We start from the raw sequence: 22,722 nt of genomic DNA, 5'->3' as shown, positions 1-22,722 counted from the left end.
TTTAACAGCAGAGCACTTATCTTAAAGACTCAGTAGAAGCCACATTTCATCAATTAATGGCTTCCTCGGGGGGGGGGGGGGGGTTAAGTACTTCCAAACACTTCAATTGATCACTCTGTCTCACAGAAGTTGTTAACAGAGAGCACTATTTATGAATTTGATTCAGCATTGAGTCCTTATAGTGTCTGGCTTGATAGTTTCAGAGTTTTTCCCCCTCCCCTAGTGTGGCCCTTCAAAGGAATTTGTTTGCCACAGATCCACAGAACTGGTATGCAATCTACAAGGTTTAGTGGTTCTGACCATCTCTGCAGTGATCAAGTTTCAAGTTTATTAAATTTTGATTTTACGCAATATCCAATATTTCAATGCGTATTACATAATTGTAAAAGCCAGGAATGACAAATACAAATAAGACTATTATACAGACTAATCTTTATATTCTATTATTACAAACTGAAGCAAGTAGGTAAAAGGGAGAAATATAATTTATACAATTTTTTAAAATTAATTAAAAAAGAATAAAAAAGAAAAAAAAAATATATATAAAAAAAACATTTAAGGTTTGTACATAAGGGTAGGGTCAATTTAGAAAAAAGTATGAAGAAAATTAATTGATAGAAAGAGCTTCAGTTATTTTAAAATGATTCATGGAAACAGGTAATGTTAGAGATAATTAATCTGTTAATCAGAGGTTCATGCCTATAATCACCATAATTAGGTCTACTTAAACAATGACCGATGCACTGAATTCACAAATAACTTTAAAAATCTTCTTAGTTAACTATAAATCAGAATAAAAATATGTTCTTACCTTAATGCTGAAAGTCCAGCTCCAATATAATTTAGGTAAGGCTTGGCAGTCCTTTCAGAGTCTATTCCAAATATGCCAAACCTGGAATATTTGACCAAAGAGTTTATTTCACACTGAATTTTTAGAGAATAAACATGACCTACCATTTTGTTCACATCCAAAAACAGTCTGTCTTTTTTGCACATAGCTTTGCAATAATTTAAAAACAGCAACTCACAGTAGCAGGGCCATGGCCCAAACTTCTGATCTCCAAGGTCCCTTGTGCAGTTTTCAAGACACTTAGGTATGTTAACATCTGCACTTCCACAAGGACTTTTAGCATATCGGACTTGGCCACATAATTACTTGTATTTTCACTAGGATTTCTTATGCTTCATATTTATCACTTTGCTGGTCACTCTAGCAATTTCAGAACTAGTCAAGGAAATGTTTGACTATAAAGTAAGTATGTAAAATCAGTTTGTCTTTTGGATTCTTGCTCTCCAGCAATTATGACAGTTGCTTCTGTGGATTTTCAGTTAGATCTTCTGGATTGGTAACATAAGAATTGCTGCTGCTGGGTCAGACCAGTGGTCCATCGTGCCCAGCAGTCCGTTCATGCGGCGGCCCTTAGGTCAAAGACCAGTGCTCTAAATGAGTCCAGCCTCACCTGCGTACGTTCAAGTTTAGCAGGAACTTGTCCAACTGTCTTGAATCCCTGGAGGGTGTTTTCCCCTATATCAGACTCTGGAAGAGTGTTCCAGTTTTCTACCACTCTTTGGGTGAAGAAGAACTTCCTTACATTTGTACGGAGTCTATCCCCTTTCAACTTTAGAGAGTGCCCTCTCGTTCTCCCTACCTTGGAGAGGGTGAACAACCTGTCTTTATCTACTAAGTCTATTCCCTTCAGTATCTTGAATGTCTTATATGTTGGAAACAGGTACCTTTCCATTTGCCCAGGGACACATATTGATAACCCCAATACCTAAAAATCCTAAAGAATCGATATTATCAGTGACTAACTATAGACCAATCTAACCCATCCCTTTTTTTGTAAAATTCTTGAAGGTTTGGTCTATTTACAACTGTTCGACTATCTCGAAAGGCATTCACTTCTGCATGACTCACAATCTGGTTTTAGACCTTTATATAGTACTGAAATAATTTTGGCCTCTATTCTAGATCATATGTATGATTTGTTTAGCAGAGGCACAAGTGCATTGATAATGTAGTTGACTTGAGCAGTGCCTTTGATCTTGTAGATCACAAAAATTTGTTGGAGTGACTGGATGCCATGGGTATCCAAGATAAAGTCTTGGATTGGTTTCAAGGGATTTTTTTATCTTCACGTACTTATCAGGTTCATTTCAATGATTATTCTAACAGTTGAAGTAATCAATGTGGCGTCCTGCAGGGCTCTCCTTTGTCCCCTCTACTCTAACATTTATTTATCTTCTTTGGGTACAAAATTATCTCACTTAGGGATCAAGTTGTTTAGTTATGCTGAAGACATAAGCGCCTTGATCCCGGTTCTAATTTCAATTTCTCATACCAAACTTATAATAACTGAAGTATTTTCAATAATTGAACAGTGGATGGCTGAATTTAAATTAATGGACAACACTGGAAACAACACAATGGATTAAGTCCTCAAAGTAATAAGGCAAACGTATACGTTTGCCTGAATTTAAATTAAAACAATCAGGAAAAGGCAAAATTCTTTTATGCATTCCCTCGTCAAATTATAGACCGGTGAGTCTGACCTCGGTAACAGGAAAGATGGTAGAGGCGCTGATAAAGTACTGCATCATTGATCACCTTGACAGACATGATCTGATAAGGATCAGCCAACACGGTTCCAGCAAAGGCAGATCTTGTCTGACAAACTTGCTGTACTTCTTCGAGGGAGTAAACAGGCAGATAGACAAGGGCGACCCGGTTGACATTGTATATCTGGACTTTCAGAAGGCATTCGACAAGGTTCCTCATGAACGATTACTTTGGAAAATTGCGAGCCATGGAATCGAAGGTGAAATACTCATGTGGATTAAAAACTGGCTGGAGCATAGGAAACAGAGAGTTGGGGGTAAATGGACAATACTCGGACTGGAGGGATGCCGCAGGGTTCGGTGCTTGGACCCGTGCTCTTCAATATCTTTATAAATGATCTGGACATAGGTACAACGAGCGAGGTGATTAAATTTGCGGACGATATGAAGTTATTCAGAGTAGTGAAGACGCAGGGGGATTGCGAAGATCTGCAATGTGACATAATCAGGCTTGAGGAATGGGTATCGGCATGGCAGACGAGGTTCAACGTAGAGAGTTGCGCGGGGACAGAAATCCCACCCGTCCCCACCCGTCCCCGCCAAAGTCCCACCCGTCCCCACACGTCCCCGTGAGGACTCCCACCCGTCCCCACCCGTCCCCGCGAGGAATCCCTCCGTCCCCACCCATCCCCGCGAGGAATCCCTCCGTCCCCGCCCGTCCCCGCGAGGAATCCCCTACGTCCCCGCGAGGAATCCCCTACGTCCCCGCCCGTCCCTATAAACTACAGAAATAGTTATTTAATTTAATTATGCTACTGAATTAAAGGCTCTGGTAGAAACCCATTTAAAAATAAGCAAAAAGACTTTATTAATTTGGAAATATTAATTGGGAAGAATACATACTTTGTAAACGGGTTTGTACCAGAGCCTCTAATGTTTATAAATTTTTATCAACACAACTAATATACTACTTTATCCTTAAGCAAAAAAAAAAAAGAATTTTTTTCCTACCTTTGTTGCCTGGTTTCTGCTTTCTTCATATTCTCATTCAATTCCTTCCATCCACTGCCTCTCTTCTCTCTGTGTCTTCCATTTGCTCTGTTACTGTGCCTCTCCCTTTCTCCCCCATCCCAAATTGGTCTGGCACCCATCTTTTTCCTTCCACTCCCCCCATAGTCTGGCACCTCTGTCTTCTTCCCTGCCAGGGTCTTCTCCCCATTCCCTCTTCCCCATTTCCTTCCAGTGTCCTTCTCCCCCACCATCTTCCCCATGTCCTGTCAGGCAGCATCCTTCTCCCCCCTCTGCCTTTCCCATGTCCTTTCAGCGTCCTTCTCCCCCCTCTGTCTTCCCCATGTCCTTTCAGCGGCCTTCTCCCCCCTCTGTCTTCCCCATATCCTTTCAGCAGCCTTCTCCCCCCCTGTTTTCCCCATTTCCTTTCAGTGGCCTTCTCCACCCCTGTTTTCCCCATGTCCTTTCAGTGGCATTCTCCACCCCTTTGTCTTCCCCAGTGCTTTCAGGGTCCTTCACCCCCCTCTGTCTTCCACATGTGCTTTCAGCATCCTTCCCCCCCCTCCTCCCGTTTACCCCATGTCCTTTCAGCGTCCTTCTCCACCCCTTTGTCTTCCCCAGTGCTTTCAGCGGCCTTCTCCCCCCTTAAGCGTCTTTTCTTCTCCATTCCACCTTTCCTCCCTCCCTGCCTCCACCTTTGTGGCGCTTTTGCACCCGACTGACAACAGAACAGGCCCGGTCGGACAAATCTCCCTGTCCTGTAGCCGCGAATCTAAATTACCTTCTTACAGCAGCTGGAGTATTGAAGCTGCTGTAAGAGGTAATTTAGATTCGCGGCTACAGGCAGGGAGGTTTGTCGGCCGGGCCTGTTGTCGGTCGATCGGGGGACCTGACCAGCTGTGCACATTCTTCGGGGCGGACCGCCCCCTCCCCCCTCTTTCGTTCGCCATTGCCTTCTTCCTACCTGCCCTGCCGCACACAGCCGACCGGAAGTCTTCCTGATGTCAGCGCTGACGTCGGAGGAAGGGAGGGCTTTGCTTAAGCCCTCCCTCCGACGTCAGCGCTGACATCGGGAAGACTTCCGTTCGGCTGTGTGCTGCGACAGTGCAGGTAAGGAGGAGAAGACTACCCTCGCGGCTCGAATGCAGTGCACTGCGATCCAACCCCGCAGGAACCCCGCGACCCTCGGAGGCGTCCCCACGGGATCCCCGCGACCCTAGGGGGCGTCCCCATGGGATCCCCGCGACCCTAGGGGGCGTCCCCACGGGATCCCCGTGACCCAAAGGGGGAACCCGCGGGATCCCCGCGGGTCCCGCGGGATTCCCATCATCCCCGTTCCCGTGCAGCTCTCTAGTTCAACGTGGATAAGTGTAAAATGATGCATGTTGGTAACAAAAATCTCTAATTCACGAATACAGGATGTCCGGGGCAATACTTGGAGAGACCTCCCAGGAAAGGGACTTGGGAGTTCTGATCAACAAGTCGATGAAGCCGTCTGCGAAAAGGGCGAACAGAATGCTAGGAATGATAAAGGGGATCATGAACAGATCAGAGATGGTTATCATGCCACTATACCGGGCCATGGTGCACCCTCACCTGGAGTACTGTGTACAGCACTGGTCGCCGTACATGAATGACATGGTACTACTCGAAAGGGTCCAGAGAAGAGCGACTAAAATGGTTAAGGGGCTGGAGAAGTTGCCGTACAGCGAAAGATTAGAGAAACTGGGACTCTTCTCCCTCAAACAGAGGAGATTGAGAGGGGACATGATCAAAACATTTAAGGTACTGAAGGGGATAGACTTAGTAGATTAGGACAGGTTGTTCACCCTCTCCAGGGTAGGGAGAATGAGAGGGCACTCTCTAAAATTGAAAGGGGATAGATTCCGTACAAACGTAAGGAAGTTCTTCTTCACCCAGAGTGGTAGAAAACTGGAACGCTCTTTCGGAGTCTGTCATAGGGGAAAACACCCTCCAGGGATTCAAGACAAAGTTAGATAAGTTCCTGTGAATCGGAATGTACACAGGTAGGGCTAATCTCAGGGCGCTGGTCTTTGACCAGAGGGCCGCCACGTGAGCAGACTGCTGGGCACGATGGACCACTGGTCTGACCCATCAGTGGCAATTCTTATGAACACTGTGACCTATCCAGTCCTTCCCACAATTAAGATTTTAGATATAATTCTGGACCAGAATTTGACCATGAAAAAATCAGGTAGATGCCGTGGTGCGGAAAGGCTTCCATTTTCTATGGAAGTTGCATACTTTAAAAGCATATTTTGAAAATTCATTATTTAGATTATTGGTACAATCTCTGATTTTGAGTCAATTGAACTATTGTAATGTTGTCTATCTGGCTGGTACTCAAAAAAACCTCTAAGGATTGCGCATTATTCAGAATGCAGCAAATCCAACTGATTTTTGGATTGAAAAAGTTTGAACATATTACGCTTTTTTTGCGCAAACTGAATTAGTTGCCGGTAGAGGCACGTGTGATTAAGTTCAGATGTATATGCTTTAAGGCAGGGATGTCCAACCTTTTGGATTCCCTGGGCCGCATTGGCCAAAAATTTTTTTTCTGGGGCCGCGCAAACAATGTAGCAAGATAGAGGAGGGAGCCAGCAAGACGGTAAACACCCGGGGGCAGCAGAGGAAAACACTGCATTGCCCTTGACCGGAGATGCACAAAATACTTCACGGGGCCGCAGGTTGGACACCCCTGCTTTAAGGTATTATCTGACCTTATACCTGGATATCTCATGGATTCTTTTACATTTGTTAATGTAAAACATGAGGTGAAGAAAATGCAGTAGCTTACCTGTAACAAGAGGTCTTCATAGACAGCAGGGGAATGTAGTCACACTTGTTGGTGAAATCCTAGACTGTGTTGGTGCTTTCCCATAGCAAAAGTCTTACTGAGCATGTGCAGGGACTCCCACTTTCAGTGGCTCCTCCCCCTTGAAACTCAGTTTTGTTCCTAGCTGAACCAGACATACATACATATATGTATATGGAAGGAGGGAGTGTAAGTGTGACTACATTCCCCTGTCATCTACAGAGAACCCCTGTTACAGGTAAGCAACTACACTTTCTCTGGAGACAAGCAGGGGATATGCAGTCATACTTGTTGGTGAGTCCCTAGCTACTACTTATAGAAAATGGGTGGTGGTGATAGATTAAGGAGAAAATAGAGTTGAAAATTCATGAGTGATGTCATGACTTAGTCTGAGCTGAAAAAGTCTGTCACAGTAGGGACTGAGGACTAAGATTCCCCCATAGAAGGGTCCACGATGGAGGCCACTGAAGAAGTTGTGTGGAAGTGGTGTGTGTATTAAATCTATAAGGAATTGGCATGTTGAAGAACAACAGAACTTGATAGAATGGGAAGAAATTATACTGAAATGGTAGTGGAGTCTGCGGCTTTCAGTTCTGAGATTCTATGTTATCAGGAGCCTCAGTACCACTGTATACTTGGTTCTTACTGTTTTATGGCATGTTCTAGGACAGCTAAGTAGAGGTTTGACCTTTGTGGTTATGCAACAGGTTCGTTTGTTGCTCCTCAATAAGACTGCAATGTGATTCGATGATCAGCCTCAAGGTCCACTGGTAGCCTCTAAAGCCCAATGTATGTTTACGTCGGCACATATCTAGTGTCTGTTAATAGTATATCTATGTAGCCAAAAGCTATTCGGGACACAATGGCACTTTAACATACAGTGTTATGGTCAGCCTGTTGAATTAAAAAGTAATATGTCTCAGTTTTACAATTCTACTGAAAGGTTAGAGAAGGCATACATAGGTGTGAGTTGCATGTAATGACTGCCTATGTGGCAGCAGAGATGCTGTGTAGTGATGTGGCTACAGACAGGAGCTGCAGATGTGTTCCAAATATGAGAAATATGGGGTTTTCTTTGTTTTTATGTACCTCTAATCTACCCAATTACCTGCAGCATTATTTGTCTGCCTGTGGATTTTTAGGAACTGCCATACCACTGATCTTTGTACATTCATTAATATGGTATGAGCCAATTGAAACTATAAATTGCAAACTCTACTGTTATTGAAACAGGATCCATTCCTTCTGTCCAACTGGTACAAACTAATAAGGCATGATGGGAACCTGAATTGATTTGGAAGTCTACTCAGGACTGGCTTTTCTAACCAACTATAAGCAAGGTACAAATCTTAGAAGTGTGATAAGACTCCATATTTGTGTCTGAATTATGTAGTCAGTGAACATCGTTAAAGTAGATTGGCTACTTTGGTTTCCCACAGGATCCCTGAGCCTGCAGGCATAATGCTTAAGGCTGATGACAATGACATTATGATGAGAAATGTTACTAGTTTTCACTGGATGGTAAAATAGACATCAAGTAATGATGTACTTATTATCAGTCCATGCTTACTTTCCTACTCCAGTCACAAATACCAAAGCTACAGCTATGGTGACAATATTTGTTTGGGTTTTTTGTTTAATGGAAATGTCAGTGAGAGTGATGATTGCAGAGCATTTACCTTGAGGTTGCCCAGCCAGTTATCAAATTGAAAGAAGCCCACAGGATGAGACCCAGGCCTAATCCAATGGTTTTTACAATTGGGACCACCGTGATGTTACCTGTAACGTAAAACAAGAAAATTTTTAAAAGGAAAAAAAAAAAAAAAAATCTATTCTGAAAAGCTGACAGAACAGCTGACAATATTGACAACATATTAAGGGGCCAGTTTACTGAACTGAAGTTAGAAGGTGTGTGCAGTATCTGACCTGCACGGTTCATAGATGAAAACGCGCGGACAATCGTGTGTGGACAAATGAGCACAGACAAATGCATGCAGGACGTCAGCACACCAGATTAAAAGTTAAATTTTTTAAATTGAATCAGGTTGGGCAGACTGGATGGACCATTCGGGTCCTTATCTGCCGTCATCTACTATGTTACTATGTTAAATATAAAGCGGTTTGGGGGGAACCTTCCCAGTTTACTTAGAAGTGTTGGAGCTGCCAAGGTAAACACCCCCCCCCCCCAATTACAGAGGAAAGTGTAATTTTTCCCTGTAAGTAGTAGGGAGGGGGGTTCCCCCCACCCACCCCAAGAGCAGCGCCACACCTCCTCGGAGTGCTTTAAATTTAACTTTTAATCTGGCACACTGATTTGTCCGCGCGCGATTGTCCTGCATGCTTTAAGTCCCATCACAGACCTGCACATACTGTACAGGGCAGACACCTACTGCTCAGGCACAGATACACAGAATGCAGGCTCCAGTGTAAAAACAAAAGAGAGATACCAGCATGGAGCCACAGGATGAGTGTACACAAACCCCTCCCCATCAAAGCTCTCACCAGACAGTAGCACTACCTGAGCCCCCACAAGAATAACTCTCCCCATGATGACTCCCCCTTCATAAAAGCTCTTCTACTCTAAGGACCCCCCCTAACCCCCAATCACCAAACCAGGGATCCTTCCCCCATCTTCCATGTCCCTGGTAGTCTAATGGGCTCTTTTATGGCAGAATGACCTCTAGTAGTAGTACTGCAAGATTACAACTCTGGGTTGCATCCACCATTTTGACCCCAAAGCAGCTAGAAGGCAGTAGCAGAGGGAGACTGCACCTGCCCCATCCATGAGACTACCAGGATAACCCATGCATCAGTCTTGAGGATGGGGAAGTTCTCTGTATGGGGAAGAGAAGCATTTCACTATAGAGTCATGGCTGTTGCTTTAACCTATAGCAATATTACTGGCAGTCATGACGTCTAACATGTGATACCATTCTACATGCTAGCTGGCAATGCCAGCCATGCCATCTCTGCCCATATCCTGTCCCTACTCACAATAAATACTCTAACACAGGCAGTCCCCGAGTTACAAACATCCGACTTAAGTACAACTCATACTTAGGTACATGGTTGCAACTTCACTGAGCCAGAGGCATAGATTTCTACACTTCATCACGTTGATGTCTGCGCATGCACAGGTGTTCTCCAGTCGTGGCCCTAAGCCTCCTATTACCTTATGTGTGTGTGTGTGTGGGGGGGGGGGGGATGCTGCAGAAGGAGAGGTGAGGAGAAGGATGAGATATACTGGCTAACTGACCTCAGGACATGCCTCTCGCCACATCCTGTACACAGTCAGCTGGCGCCTCTCCTCCTCGCTGTCATCTTGTGGCACACAGTTTGTGATACACTGCCCTAACAGAACAGAAATGCTGAGAAGGTTAGCCCTCAGTCCGCGAGGGAACCAAAGAAACTAGGTTAGCTTAGGAAGAGGGACACAAAAAGATGAATTTTTTTTTTAAGATTCTGACTAGAGAATGACACGGTGAAAAAATTGGTCCCCGTCACCGCCCCGTCCCCGTCTCACCATCCTCTGCACCGCCCCGTCACCGCCATTCCCTTCACCGCCCCGTCACCGCCACTGCCACCCCATTCACCGCCCCGTCACTGCCACTGCAACCCCATTCACCGCCCCGTCACCGTCACCGCTGCATACATAAAAGCCTCAAACGGGTACGATTTTATATACTTTTCTTTATTTACGTATAAAGGAAACATTCTTTAAAACTTAGTTAAATATTAGTTAATAACTATACAAAAACAAACACGACATGTACTTTTAATGCTTACAATGTTAGCCTACATGGTAAGTAGACGCGGCCGCTGTACCTAATCGTGGCAAAGATCTCCCTGCCGTGATTAGCATAGTGACCGCGGCTACGGCTGCAAGTCTCCCCTCCCCCCAGCGTTCACGACAGGAGGGCACCCAACCCCTCCTTTATGCTTCTCCTCTGATCCTCCTTCCCTCAACCAAGCATCTCTCTCTCTCCCTCCATGAGTCCAACTTTTCACTCTCTGCGCTCTCCCCCTTCCCCAGTGTAACATTTCTCCTTCCCTCCTTTCTGTCCTCCCCATCCATCTTGCCCTCTCCATGAGTCCAACACTTTCTGCCTCCTGCACACTTTCTCTCTCTGTCCTTGCCTCTTCCCTCAGTGGTATCCCTCCTTCGCACCCCACAACCCAACATGCTCTCTCCCCATGCACCATCTCACCTTCCCCTCCAGTGTGTAGCACCTTTCCTTTCCCTCCTTTTCTGCCAGGTTCAGCAGTACCTCTTCTCCCTTCCTTTTACTTCCCCCTTGTCCAGCAGTACCCCTTCTCCCTTCCCTGTTCCCATTGTCCAGCAGTACCCCTTCCCTCCTGTCCAACAGTATCCTTTCTCCCTTCCTTCTTCCCCTCCTCCCCTTGTCCAGCAGTACCTGGTGTACACTGGGCAGGAAGAGAAGCTCCGGCATCAGCGTCAGCTGACTAGCAACTTCCTGCAGCTGCATCTTTTGCTGGGACTCCTGTCTTCGTGTATCCGGCAGATATGCGAAGGCAGGTGTCCCAGCATACGCGAATGCAGCAGGCAGTTGCTCAGATTTCGGGATCAGGTTGCCCAGTTGCAGTTGCCCAGATTGCAAGTTCGGGTACTAGACTGTGTATTCCTGTAGACCCCCCCCAACGGCCCTCCCGACAATCGCAGCAGAAGGGTACCCAACCCCTCCTGCCGGTCCTCCCAATGGCCTCCCCTAAGATCGCCGGCAGGAGGGTACCCAACCCCTCCTGCTGGACCCCCCCCAACGAACCCTCCCACCCCGGAACCCCCTTAGTCTTACTTTCCAAGTTGGACCGGACGGCTCCTCACACGTATGGCCAGCAGGCTTGCCTCCGTCCAAATGAGGCGGGCCCGCCCCTACCCTGCCCAACCCACAGGATCCTAGGGCCTGATTGGTCTAGGCACCTAAAGCCACTCCCGCTATAGGAGGGGCCTTAGGTGCTTGGGCCAATCAGGCCCTAGGATCCTGTGGGTTAGGCAGGGGAGGGGAGGGGTGGGCCCGCCTCATTTGGACGGAGGCAGGCCTGCTGGCCAGACGAGCGAGGAGCTGTCCGGTTCAACTTGGAAAGTAAGACTAAGGGTGGTGTTTCGGGATGGCGGGGTTTGTTGGGGGAGGGTCCGGCAGGAGGGGTTGGGCACCCTCCTATTGGCGATATAGGGGGCCGTTGGGGGGGCCGGCAGGAGGGGTTGGGCACCCTCCTATCAGTGATCATAGGGGGGCTGTTGGGGAGCTGGCAGGAGGGGTTGGATATCCTCCTGCCGCGATCGTTGGGGAGGGCTGGTTCTGTCGGCATGAAGGGCTGAGCACCTTCCTGCCGGCGATCGTCGGGGGGGGGGGGCGGGTTCTATTGGCAGGAAGGGTTGATCTGACAAATGCAAGTTGGATCGAGAGTAAATGCGGCAATGTGCGAGTTGGATCGAAAGTTGGAGGAGACAGACAACATGGCGGAGACATCTAACACCCGGTCACGAACACGGTGAAACACAGGTAAATAGCGGTTCCTAGAAGGGGGGACATTGGCCTGCGGGGACAAATCTATTCACCGTTTTTGCGGGCGGTGAAAGGATTTGTCCCCGCGTCTGCGGCGATTTGCTAATGAGGTCACCATAACCTGCAGCCAAACCGCAGCCACGCAGCGGTTCGCAGCGGGGATCGCTCCCCGTGTCATTCTCTAGTTCTGACCGAATCAGGCTCCTGCTGGGCTGTGGCCAATCTTATGTTGCCGTTAGAGAGAAATAAAAAAGGGGGATTGCTAATGCCAAGTGTCGGAAAACTCTATTCATGGCTGAAGATAATCAACATGACTATCAATACACAGACAGCTTTAAGAGTGGAATCCAGGTATTAATAGTCACCATGATCTTGAATAAAACCTTGTTTATAAGAAACAGTTCAAATATATTTCTTTGATATGGACATATTTGCATACATGTATAAGCTTGAAAACTTAGATGTTCAGATAAGCTTTTAAACTGCTATGAGACTGATGAGTTAAAATTTTGGACCATTAAGATTAACATCTGAGGCTTAACTTGGACTGAGATAGTATGATATTACCTCTCGGACAGTCAAATGTGATTTTATTTTTCCTTGTGTCTGCCTTTTTCCTTCATATTGGAAGAATTTTTGTTTTGCTACTCATTTCCTTTCCTACCATGCCTCTTCATGTTACATTAGGCTTTGTGTGGCCTGATCACCGTACCAATATTCTAGGTTTCAGTTGTTTAAAATACTGTATATTGCAAACCATTGCTGAAAGGCTGTCAAAGATTTGCCTCTGTGGACGATACCAAAATCTGCAAAAGAGCAGATACTTCTTATGGTATGGATAACATGAGGAAGGACCTAGTGAAGCTTGAGGACTGGTTTGGAATTTGGTAGCTAAGATATAAGCTAAGAAATGCAAGTTCATGCATTTGGGCTGCAAAAACCTAAGGGAACGGTACAGTTTAGGGGGTGAAGGACTTTATAGATGAAAGAGGAGCAGGACTTGGGTGTGAGTGTGTGATGATTAAAAGGAAGCCAAATAGGTTGAAAAGGCGATGGCGAAAGCTAGAAGGATTCTCGGGTACATAGGGAGAGTGATGGCCAGTAGGAAAAAGGAGCTATTGATGCTCCTGTATAAGACACTGGTGAGACTTCATTTAGAGCAGGGGTGCCCAACACGTCGATCGCGATCGACCAGTAGCTCAGGAAGGCAACGCGAGTCGATCGCGGAGCCCAACCCGGGCTCTGTGATAGATTCGTGTTGCCGTCCTGATCTACCGGGCCGATCAGCCTTCCTCTCCAATGTTCTCTCTAGGGCCTTTTAGCTGGGCGGTCCGCCCAGCTGTCATCTGCTGCTGCCGCCGCTGCTGAACATTAAAAAAAAAAAAAAAAAAAAAAAACCGGCTTGGAGATTTCAGCCCGTAGCAAACTTATGCTCCGTGGCTCTAACGTGTGCGTGCCGGCTTCCCTTCTCTTCCCTCCGAAACCGGAAGTTATGTCCGGGGGGGAGGGGGGAGAAGGGAAGCCGGCACGCACATGTTGAGAGCCCTGAAGCAAGCGTTCGCTACGGGCTAAGGCGGGAGACATGTTAGTGAAGCATTTCCTCTTCTTGCTGCCGGGTCCTGCCTACTTTGTTTCCGCGAAGGCAGGACCCGGGAGAATTTCCCCCAACAGCTCCTCGCGATGCTGGTTGGCCGAAGCAGGGAGAGGTTGGGGCGGCGTTGGCTTTTGGGCATGTTATTGGTGTCGGCTTTCGGGCCTGTTATTGGTGGCGGTTTGGGTCCTGGTCCCCGATCGCAGTGGCAGTGTCTTGGGGGAGGGCAGGGAGAAAGAAAGAAAAAGGGCAGGCAGGGAGACAGAAGGAAAGAAGAGAAACAGAAAAAAAGGAAAGGGAGGCAGAGAGAAAGAAAGGGCAGGGAGAGAGGAAGGAAAAGTTGGGGGAGGGAATGAGGTGTGGAGGAGAGGAAGCATACAGGCTAAAAGGGAAGAAAGATTGGATGCACAGTCAGAAGAAGAAAGTGCAACCAGAGACTCATGAAATCACCAGACAAGGTAGGAAAAATGATTTTATTTTAAATTTAGTGATCAAAATGTGTCTGAATTTATATCTGCTGTCTATATTTTACACTAAGGTCCCCTTTTACTAAACCGCAATAGAGTTTTTTAGCACAGGGAGCCTATGAGCGTCGAGAGGAGCGCTGGGCATTCAGCGCAGCTCCCTGCGCTCTAAAAACTGATATCGTGGTTTAGTAAAAAGGGAGGTTGTTACTGAGGTGATAGTGCATAGAGTCATCTGCTTTGACCTCTTTGAAAAACCCTGGAATAGGAATGATAATTAACATTTTCTATGCGTACAGTGTGCGTTGTGTTTTTAAAAAATTTTATTGTTGGTAGATCATTTTGACTTGGTCATTTTAAAAGTAGCTCGCAAGCCCAAAAAGTGTGGGCACCCCTGATTTAGAGTATTGTATACAGTTCTGGAGGCTGCATCTTCAAAAATATATAAACAGGATGGAGTCAGTCCATTTGAAGGCAACTAAAATGGCAGCTGGTATATGTCATATGGAGTATGGGGAAACACTCAAAGATCTCATTAAGTACACTCTGGAGGAAAGGTGAGAGAGGGGTGATATAACAGAGATGTTTATATACCTATGTGACATAAATATGCATGATAAAGTCTCTTACAATTGAAAGGAAAACTCCAGTGTGAGAGGGTACGGGATGAAGTGAAGGGGTGATAGGCTCAGGAGTAATCTAAAGAAATACCTTTTTACAGAAAGGGTGGTAGATGCGTGGAAGTGTCCCAGTAGAGGTGGTGGAGACAGACTGTCTGAATTCAAGAGAGCTTGGGACAGGCACATAGGATCTCTAAGGAAGAGGAGGAAATAGTGGATGGGGACTCTGAATGCCATTTGGCCTTTATCCGCTGTCATATTTCTGTGCTTCTCAGACAGTAGTATAGCACTGTAGGGGTGATTCCTGCCTCACACCCAAGGTTAGGCCTCACTCATATCAAGCAAGCCTGAACCATCTTTCCTGCATGAAACATCGTTGATGCCTGATGCATTCTGGATGTGTTTACAAGAACTGTGTGTTTCCAGTCAAGGACATCTGCCTATTCATACATGCCCAGCTCCTGTGAACCTGGAGGAGTTATGAACTATGTTATGATCTGTGTTCTGTGCTTATCATCTATTTGTTGCTGGTGAACTGGCTGTCAGCTGATGTTTGTTTTTGCCTGCCTAATACAGTTTTCTTGCACTCTGTAAACTTTATCTGACTGTTAATTGAAAATCAACACAAATACTAACCAGCAGAGGATTGAAGCAGTATCGATTGATGTTTGTTTTTTTCCAGCCTGGTACAGTTCTCTCCCACTCTAAAAACTTTATCTGACTGCTAGTTGAAAATCAGCACAGATACTGACGAGCAGAATAGTGAAGCTGAAGCCTGAACTAGAAAGACGCCGGAGCCGCACCAAAACCAAAGGCAGGCAGCAGAATCAGCGGCTGGGACTTGGAAGCACTGCTCTGCCCCTCCCCCGATCCAGCAGGGGATAGCGGTGAGCACAAGGAGACGCCGGGACCGCACCGAAACCAGCGGCAGACAGCAGAAGCAGTGGCGGAATACTTGATAGCACAGCTCCGCCCCTCCCCCAATCCAGCAGGGGATAACGGTTTCTCTGCAAATTCTGACCTTCCGCATGGAAGGCAAGAGAAGGAGTTGGCCGTCGTGGGAGACCAACTCCGCCCCCAACAGCCCTTGCTGAGCCTTTCTTCAAATCTGAAAAACTGTCATCTTTCCTGCTCAGCCCTTCTTCGGCTCCAGCCACCGCAAGGGAAGGAGTTGGCCGGCGTGGGAGACCAACTCTGCCCCCAATAGCCCTTGCTGAGCCGTTCTTCAAATCTGAAAAACTGCCATCTTTCCTGCTCAACCCTTCTTTGGCTCCAGCCACCGCAAGGGAAGGAGTTGGCCGTCATGGGAGACCAACTCCGCCCCCAACAACCCTTGCTGAGCTGTTTCTTCAAATCTGAAAAACTACCATCTTTCCTGCTCAGCCCTTCTTCGGCTCCAGCCACCGCAAGGGAAAGAGTTTGCCGTCGTGGGAGACCAACTCCACCCCCAACAGCCCTTGCTGAGCCGTTCTTCAAACCTGTAAAACTGCTATCTTTCCTGCTCAGCCCTTCTTCGGCTCCAGCCACCGCAAGGGAAAGAATTGGCCGACGTAGGAGACCAACTCCGCCCCCTAAAGCCCCTGCTGAACAGTCCGCTGCCTCCACTCTGCCTGCCTGGCTTAAGTCTCCCATGTTCAAATTCCATCGTGATCTGTACAGTTTACTTGATTGCATTATAAAGGCTCTTACCCAATTAGCCATCGCTAAGCCCCTCCACTGGAATTTGTCCAGTTACTAGTCTCTGCCCATTGCTAAGGCCCTTTTCTGACAAAAAAAAAAACCACAAAAAAACCATGAAGCCACCCCTTTGGGTCCTTATACTCCTGCTCTGCTCATCTCTCAACACCTCCCTCTGCCTGAACCCTCCCTCTCCCAACCTGCTCGACTCCTCAAATAGTCACAATTCTGGCCCTGGCACCAGAATCCCCACCCTGACCCGCCCCAGGAATCACCCCACCAGAAAAAACCCCCGCAAAGTCAATCCCACCTCTCTAAAGCCTGTCCCCCATGCTAACCTCCCCTGCCATGCCTCTAACTCTCTCACCCCTGTCCCGACCCTTTACTGCAACGCCAGATCCGCATGCAATAAAATTCAAATTCTGAAGGACCTCCTTGAGGACCTTGATCCTGGATTCCTGTGCATCACAGAATCATGGATCTCAAAAGACGACCTCTTCACACAAAACGAACTCTGCACCCATGGCTACCAAGGCCTCTTTTCACCCAGAATCAACCGCAAAGGAGGTGGCCTGGCACTCCTCTACAAATCCTTCTTTGATGTCCAGCTCCTCGAGAGAGGCACCCACGCTTCATTAGAATATATGCTAGCCTCAATCAATGATGAGCTCCGTCCTCACCCACTGGGCATCCTGTTACTATACCGTCCACCTATCCCTTGGTCCAATTCCTCTAACCTTGTCTTCGAGACCATAACTAATGCCTTTCTCAAATTCCAAAGATTACTAATCATCGGAGACGTTAAATCTCCACCTTGACGACTCCACCAGCAAGGACACGATAGAATTCAATGACTTCCTCATCTCCCTAGGTTTCTCCCCCCCCCACATCTGCTCCTACCCATGAAAAAGGGCACACCCTAGACCTCATCCAGTTCCTCGACCTCACCACTTATAAAACGTCTGCCGAAGACACCCGTTGGGAACACATCCCGTGGTCAGACCATCTCCTAGGGGCCTTCTGCCTCCCCATCTTCATGTCTCATCTCGGATCCCCACCCCGATCCCCCAATTCTATTACCTTCTGGAAAAAAATTTCGAGTGATCTGTTCTGGACCAAATTCCTCAACCTCCTCCCCTCCATTCCCAAGCTTGCAGACTCTGAAAACAATTGGCACAACTGGATCGCCCTTTCCAAGTCCACCTACCACTCCCTCGCCCCCCAAACCACTAAATCCATCACCTATCCCCATAAAGCCCCTTGGTACCTTCCACTCCATAGAGACCTGAAACAAAAATGTCGAGCCTTAGAGCGAAAATGGAAAAAATCCAAATCCTCATCTGACAGACAGGCCTGGAGAGTCAATATCAAACTCTAAAACTCAATATTAAAAAAAGCAAGGAAGAACTTCTATGGAGACAAGATCTCCAAATCCAAAAACCAGAATGGCACATTGTTCAACATTTGGCGCTCCCTAACCACTAAAAATGACTCCACCCTTCTTCCCTCATCTCCTTCAGCCGAGGTCCTAGCAAAATTCTTCAATGATAAGATCTCTACCTTAAGGCGCTCCTTCCCGCCCGCAATCTCCTACAATTCTCTGGTGCCCCCCGAACCCAACCCCACCCTAGCTGCTCTCAACCCCATCCCTGCCGACAGATCCTGGACTGTCTTCGAGCTCATATCTGATTCTCAGACCCTTAAACTCTGCCTCAAGTTAAAATCATGCAACTGCATCCTGGACCCATTTCCCTCCTACCTATTTGAGAAAATCCCTGCACAGGCCATCACATCTCTTACCAAACTCATAAATTCTGCCCTATTATCAGGCCTATTCTCCACTGAAATGGGACACATCGCATTGACCCCTTTACTGAAAAAAGCTGACCTAGACCCCTCCATACCATCCAACTACCATCCAATAGCAAATATCCCTCTCCTCACCAAACTGCTCGAGTCTATCATATCTACTCAGCTCTCTTCCTACTTAGAAAGATTCTCCATCCTCTTACCTTACCAATATGGCTTCAGACCCAACTTCTGCACTGAATCCCTATTGGCCTCTCTAATCTCTAAGGTTCAGCAACTGCATTCTCGTAACAAGTTTGCTGTCCTTCTACAATTCGACCTCTCCGCAGCTTTTGACATTGTCCACCACGACATTCTAATTTTCCAACTCTCCGAGATAGGCATTAGCTCCATAGTTCTTGATTGGTTCTCCAAATTCTTGCGCTCCCGCTCTTACATGGTTAACATGAGCGGCACCTCATCCTCCCCCTGGACCCCGACTTGTGGTGTCCCACAAGGCTCACCCCTCTCCCCAATCCTCTTTAACATTTACATGTCCTCTCTGAAACTACTCCAACTATCCCCCCTTGAAACTCTTTACACTTACGCTGATGACATCCTCGTCCTCCTTGAGACCGACTCGAACCTCACTAACCTCTCCACGAACATATCCTCATGCATAAAGAACCTCCAATCCTGGGCATTCACAATGCATATGAAACTAAACGAGTCCAAAACAAAACTCCTTTGGCTCGGCCCAAAATTAGACCATCTACCTTCCTCCATCCCATTGTCCTCTGGCCCCCCATTACAGCTCGAGTTCTCAAGCAAAGTTCTGGGTGTCACATAAGAACATAAGCAGTGCCTCTGCCGGGTCAGACCACAGGTCCATCCTGCCCAGCAGTCCGCTCCCGCGGTGCCCAAAAACAGGTCAAGGCCTGTCTGAATCATCAGAAGGGGCTCCCTTGCCACCTTGGTTTCCCATTTAAGTTCTGCCCTCCTATCGAAGTCCTAGCCCTCCGGTCTTGCACATGCACGACCAGGTTGGTTTACTCAGTACCCCACGATCCCTCTATCCCTCAGGAATCCATCCAATCCCTGCTTGAATCCCTGTACCGTACTCTGCCTGATCACTTCCTCCGGTAGCGCATTCCAAGTGTCCACGACCCTTTGGGTGAAAAAGAACTTCCTTGCATTTGTTTTGAACCTGTTTCCCTTCAGTTTCTCAGAATGCCCCCTCGTATTTGCTGTCCCCTTCAGTCTGAAGAATCTGTCCCTATCCACCCTCTCTATGCCCCTCATGATCTTGAAGGTCTCTATCATATCTCCCCTGAGTCTCCTTTTCTCCAGAGAGAAGAGCCCCAGCCTATCCAGCCTCTCGGCGTATGAGCAGTGTTCCAGCCCTTTTACCATTTTTGTTGCTCTCCTTTGGACTCTCTCAAGTACCGCCATGTCCTTCTTGAGGTGCGGCGACCAATACTGAACGCAGTATTCCAGATGCTGACGCACCATCGCTCGATACAATGGCATGATGACTTCCCGTGTTCCTCTATCCTTCAACGAACATCTCCAATCCCTGGTGAAGAAATGCTTCTTCAGCCTTCACATGCTAAGGAAAGTCAGACCCTATTTTCACCAAAAACACTTTGCAGTCCTAGTACAATCCATCATCCTCTCCAGATTGGATTATTGCAATTCTATCTACCTCAGCCTAACCAAGAAAAGCCTCCACAGACTTCAGCGGATTCAGAACGCCGCAGTTAAACTTGTTTTCGCGAAAAGCAAATTTGATCACGTCTCACCACTCCTGTCTAAGCTCCATTGGCTCCCAGTAATCCCCAGGATCCACTTCAAATGTGCGTGTCTGGCCTGCAAGATCCTACATGGCATCCTTCCTGCCGTTATCCCTCTATCCTGGAACTCCCCAACCCCTACTTCCTCCAGATCCTCCCAAATTTTTAAACTATCCTTCCCTTTGGGTCACGGGGATCCCGTGGGGACGCCCCCTAGGGTCGCGGGGATCCCGTGGGGACGCCCCCTAGGGTCGCGGGGTTCCTGCGGGGTTGGATCGCAGTGCACTCGAGCCGCGAGGGTAGTCTCCTTCTCCTTACCTGCCCTGTCGAGCACACAGCCGAACGGAAATCTTCCCGATGTCAGCGCTGACGTCGGAGGGAGGGCTTAAGCAAAGCCCTCCCTTCCTCCGACGTCAGAGCTGACATCATGAAGACTTCCGGTCGGCTGTGTGTGGCAGGGCAGGTAGGGAGAAGGCAATGGCGTACGAAAGAGGGGGGAGGGGGCGGTCCGCCCCGGAGAATGTGCACAGCCGGTCAGGTCCCCCGATCGACCGACAACAGGCCCGGCCGACAAATCTCCCTGCCCTGTAGCCGCGAATCTAAATTACCTCTTACAGCAGCTTCACTACTCCAGCTGCTGTAAGAAGGTAATTTAGATTTGCGGCTACAGGACAGGGAGATTTGTCCGACCGGGCCTGTTCTGTTGTCGGTCGGGTGCAAAAGCGCCACAAAGGTGGAGGCAGGGAGGGAGGAAAGGTGGAGTGGAGAAGAAAAGACGCTTAAGGGGGGAGAAGGCCGCTGAAAGCACTGGGGAAGACAAAGGGGTGGAAAAGAACGCTGAAAGGACATGGGGTAAACGGGAGGAGGGGGGGGGGGAAGGACCCTGAAAGCACTGGGGAAGACAAAGGGGTGGAGAATGCCACTGAAAGGACATGGGGAAAACAGGGGTGGAGAAGGCCGCTGAAAGGACATGGGGAAGAGCATCAGGCATCAGGCACAGCATCAGGCAAGAGGAGTAGAAGCAGCAAGGGAGAAAATTAGTTTTAGAAGCAAAAACGAACAGAGGAGGGAGACAGAGGAGAGCAGGAGGCTAGGGGCTGGGCGAGAGTTAGCTCCGCCCACCCCCACCGCGTCAGAAGAGTCAGCACCCGAACCCCCCATAAAAGGGGGCGGAGCCAATGACGAACGTGGTGCACAGCATCAGGCAAGAGGAGTAGAAGCAGCAAGGGAGAAAAGCAGTTTTAGAAGCAAAAACGAGCAGAGGAGAGAGACAGAGGAGAGCAGGAGGCTAGGGGCAGGGCGAGAGTTAGCTCCGCCCACCCCCACCGCGTCGGAAGAGTCAGCACCCGAACCCCCCCATAAAAGGGGGCGGAGCCAACGACGAACGTGGTGCACAGCATCAGGCAAGAGGAGTAGAAGCAGCAAGGGAGAAAAGCAGTTTTAGAAGCAAAAACGAGCAGAGGAGGGAGACAGAGGAGAGCAGGAGGCTAGGGGCTGGGCGAGAGTTAGCTCCGCCCATCCCCACTGCGTCAGAAGAGTCAGCACCCGAACCCCCCATAAAAGGGGGCGGAGCCAACGACGAACGTGGTGCACAGCATCAAGCAAGAGGAGTAGAAGCAGCAAGGGAGAAAAGCAGTTTTAGAAGCAAAAACGAGCAGAGGAGGGAGACAGAGGAGAGCAGGAGGCTAGGGGCTGGGTGAGAGTTAGCTCCGCCCACCCCCACCGCGTCAGAAGAGTCAGCACCCGAACCCCCCCATAAAAGGGGGCGGAGCCAATGGCGCACAGTCGTTAGACGCGCGGCGAAGGCGCTCGCCTTAGCGAGAGCGCCTTTGCGAAGGGCCTCAAGAAGGGCCAAGTCACTACACCCAAGAGCACAGGGAAGGACTGAAAGGTAAGGAAGCGGCAAGCAGTGCAGAAGAGACGAACACACAAGCAGCAGTAAGGTAAGGAAGAGAAAAGACAGCACACACAAGAAAGCAGCAAGGCAAGAAGCAGATACAGAAGGAACAACCACACACAAGCAAAAGTTAGGCAAGGTTGTGCAAAGGCACCAGGCACAGAAAGAACAATCACACAAACAAAAGTAAGGAAAGGTAGAGCGTAGGCAGTCCATACAAAGGCAGAAGGCAGTAAAGCAAGAAGCAGGTGCAGAAGGAAGCAGGCACCGAAGGAACACGTAAACTTATCTGTTTTCTTAAAGTAGTAACCCCGATGGAAGCAGAAGGTAACCAGAAGATGAGCTTTCCAGTGTTCTGCGCGGACTGTCATATGTATGACTACCTCCCCTCGGGGAGACAGTCATACGTATGCAGTCGGTGTCAGGAGCTGAAAAGCTTGAAGAAAGAAGTCAAGCGACTTGAGGACAAGATACAGGAGCTAGAAGGACTTTACACCACGGAGGACCCTACCAGGGCATTTGAAGACTTCAGGAGTGAGAAACACATCGAGAAGGAAGTCAGGGAACTCGAGGAATTCATTGAGGAAGCATACAGGAGGAGGGTGGAAGAGAACGAACTCCAGATGAGAGATGATGCAACACCAACATGGAAGGGGGAGCAAGAAGCAGATGACCTCAAAGAAGACACCCACAGAAGAATACCACACGAGGGGGAAGAATTGGCTAGTCGATGCCCAGAAGAAGAGAGAGCTAAGCACACCGAGGACATTGACCTGAGACCGATAAGAAAATTGAAGAAGGGAAAGTCAGCGATCCTAGTGGGAGACTCGATATTGAGGCATGTGGACAGCCACATAGCAGGAGGAAGAGAGGATCGACTGGTGACCTGCCTCCCAGGAGCGAGAACCAAGGACATCGTGGACAAAATTGGGAAGCTCCTGGAAGGAGCGGAGACGGAAGAGAC

At 48.2% G+C, this 22,722-nt stretch overlaps 1 protein-coding gene across 2 annotated transcripts in view; it reads right to left on the bottom strand.

Annotated features, from left to right (window-relative positions):
• TMEM144 (transmembrane protein 144) overlaps nt 1-22,722 on the bottom strand; it is a 97,168-nt gene that overhangs the window by 53,343 nt on the left and 21,103 nt on the right. For both annotated transcript variants that reach the window (XM_033941368.1, XM_033941357.1), the window contains 2 exons: nt 8,083-8,182; nt 812-892 (listed from right to left, as the gene is read on the bottom strand). In XM_033941368.1, coding sequence (XP_033797259.1) covers nt 812-892; nt 8,083-8,182 — 181 coding nt within the window. The remainder of the gene's footprint in view (nt 1-811; nt 893-8,082; nt 8,183-22,722) is intronic.

Source organism: Geotrypetes seraphini, chromosome 1 (genome assembly GCF_902459505.1).
Source record: "Geotrypetes seraphini chromosome 1, aGeoSer1.1, whole genome shotgun sequence".
NCBI classification, from domain to species: Eukaryota; Metazoa; Chordata; class Amphibia; order Gymnophiona; family Dermophiidae; genus Geotrypetes; species Geotrypetes seraphini.
This window is presented reverse-complemented; position numbering and strand designations above follow the sequence as displayed.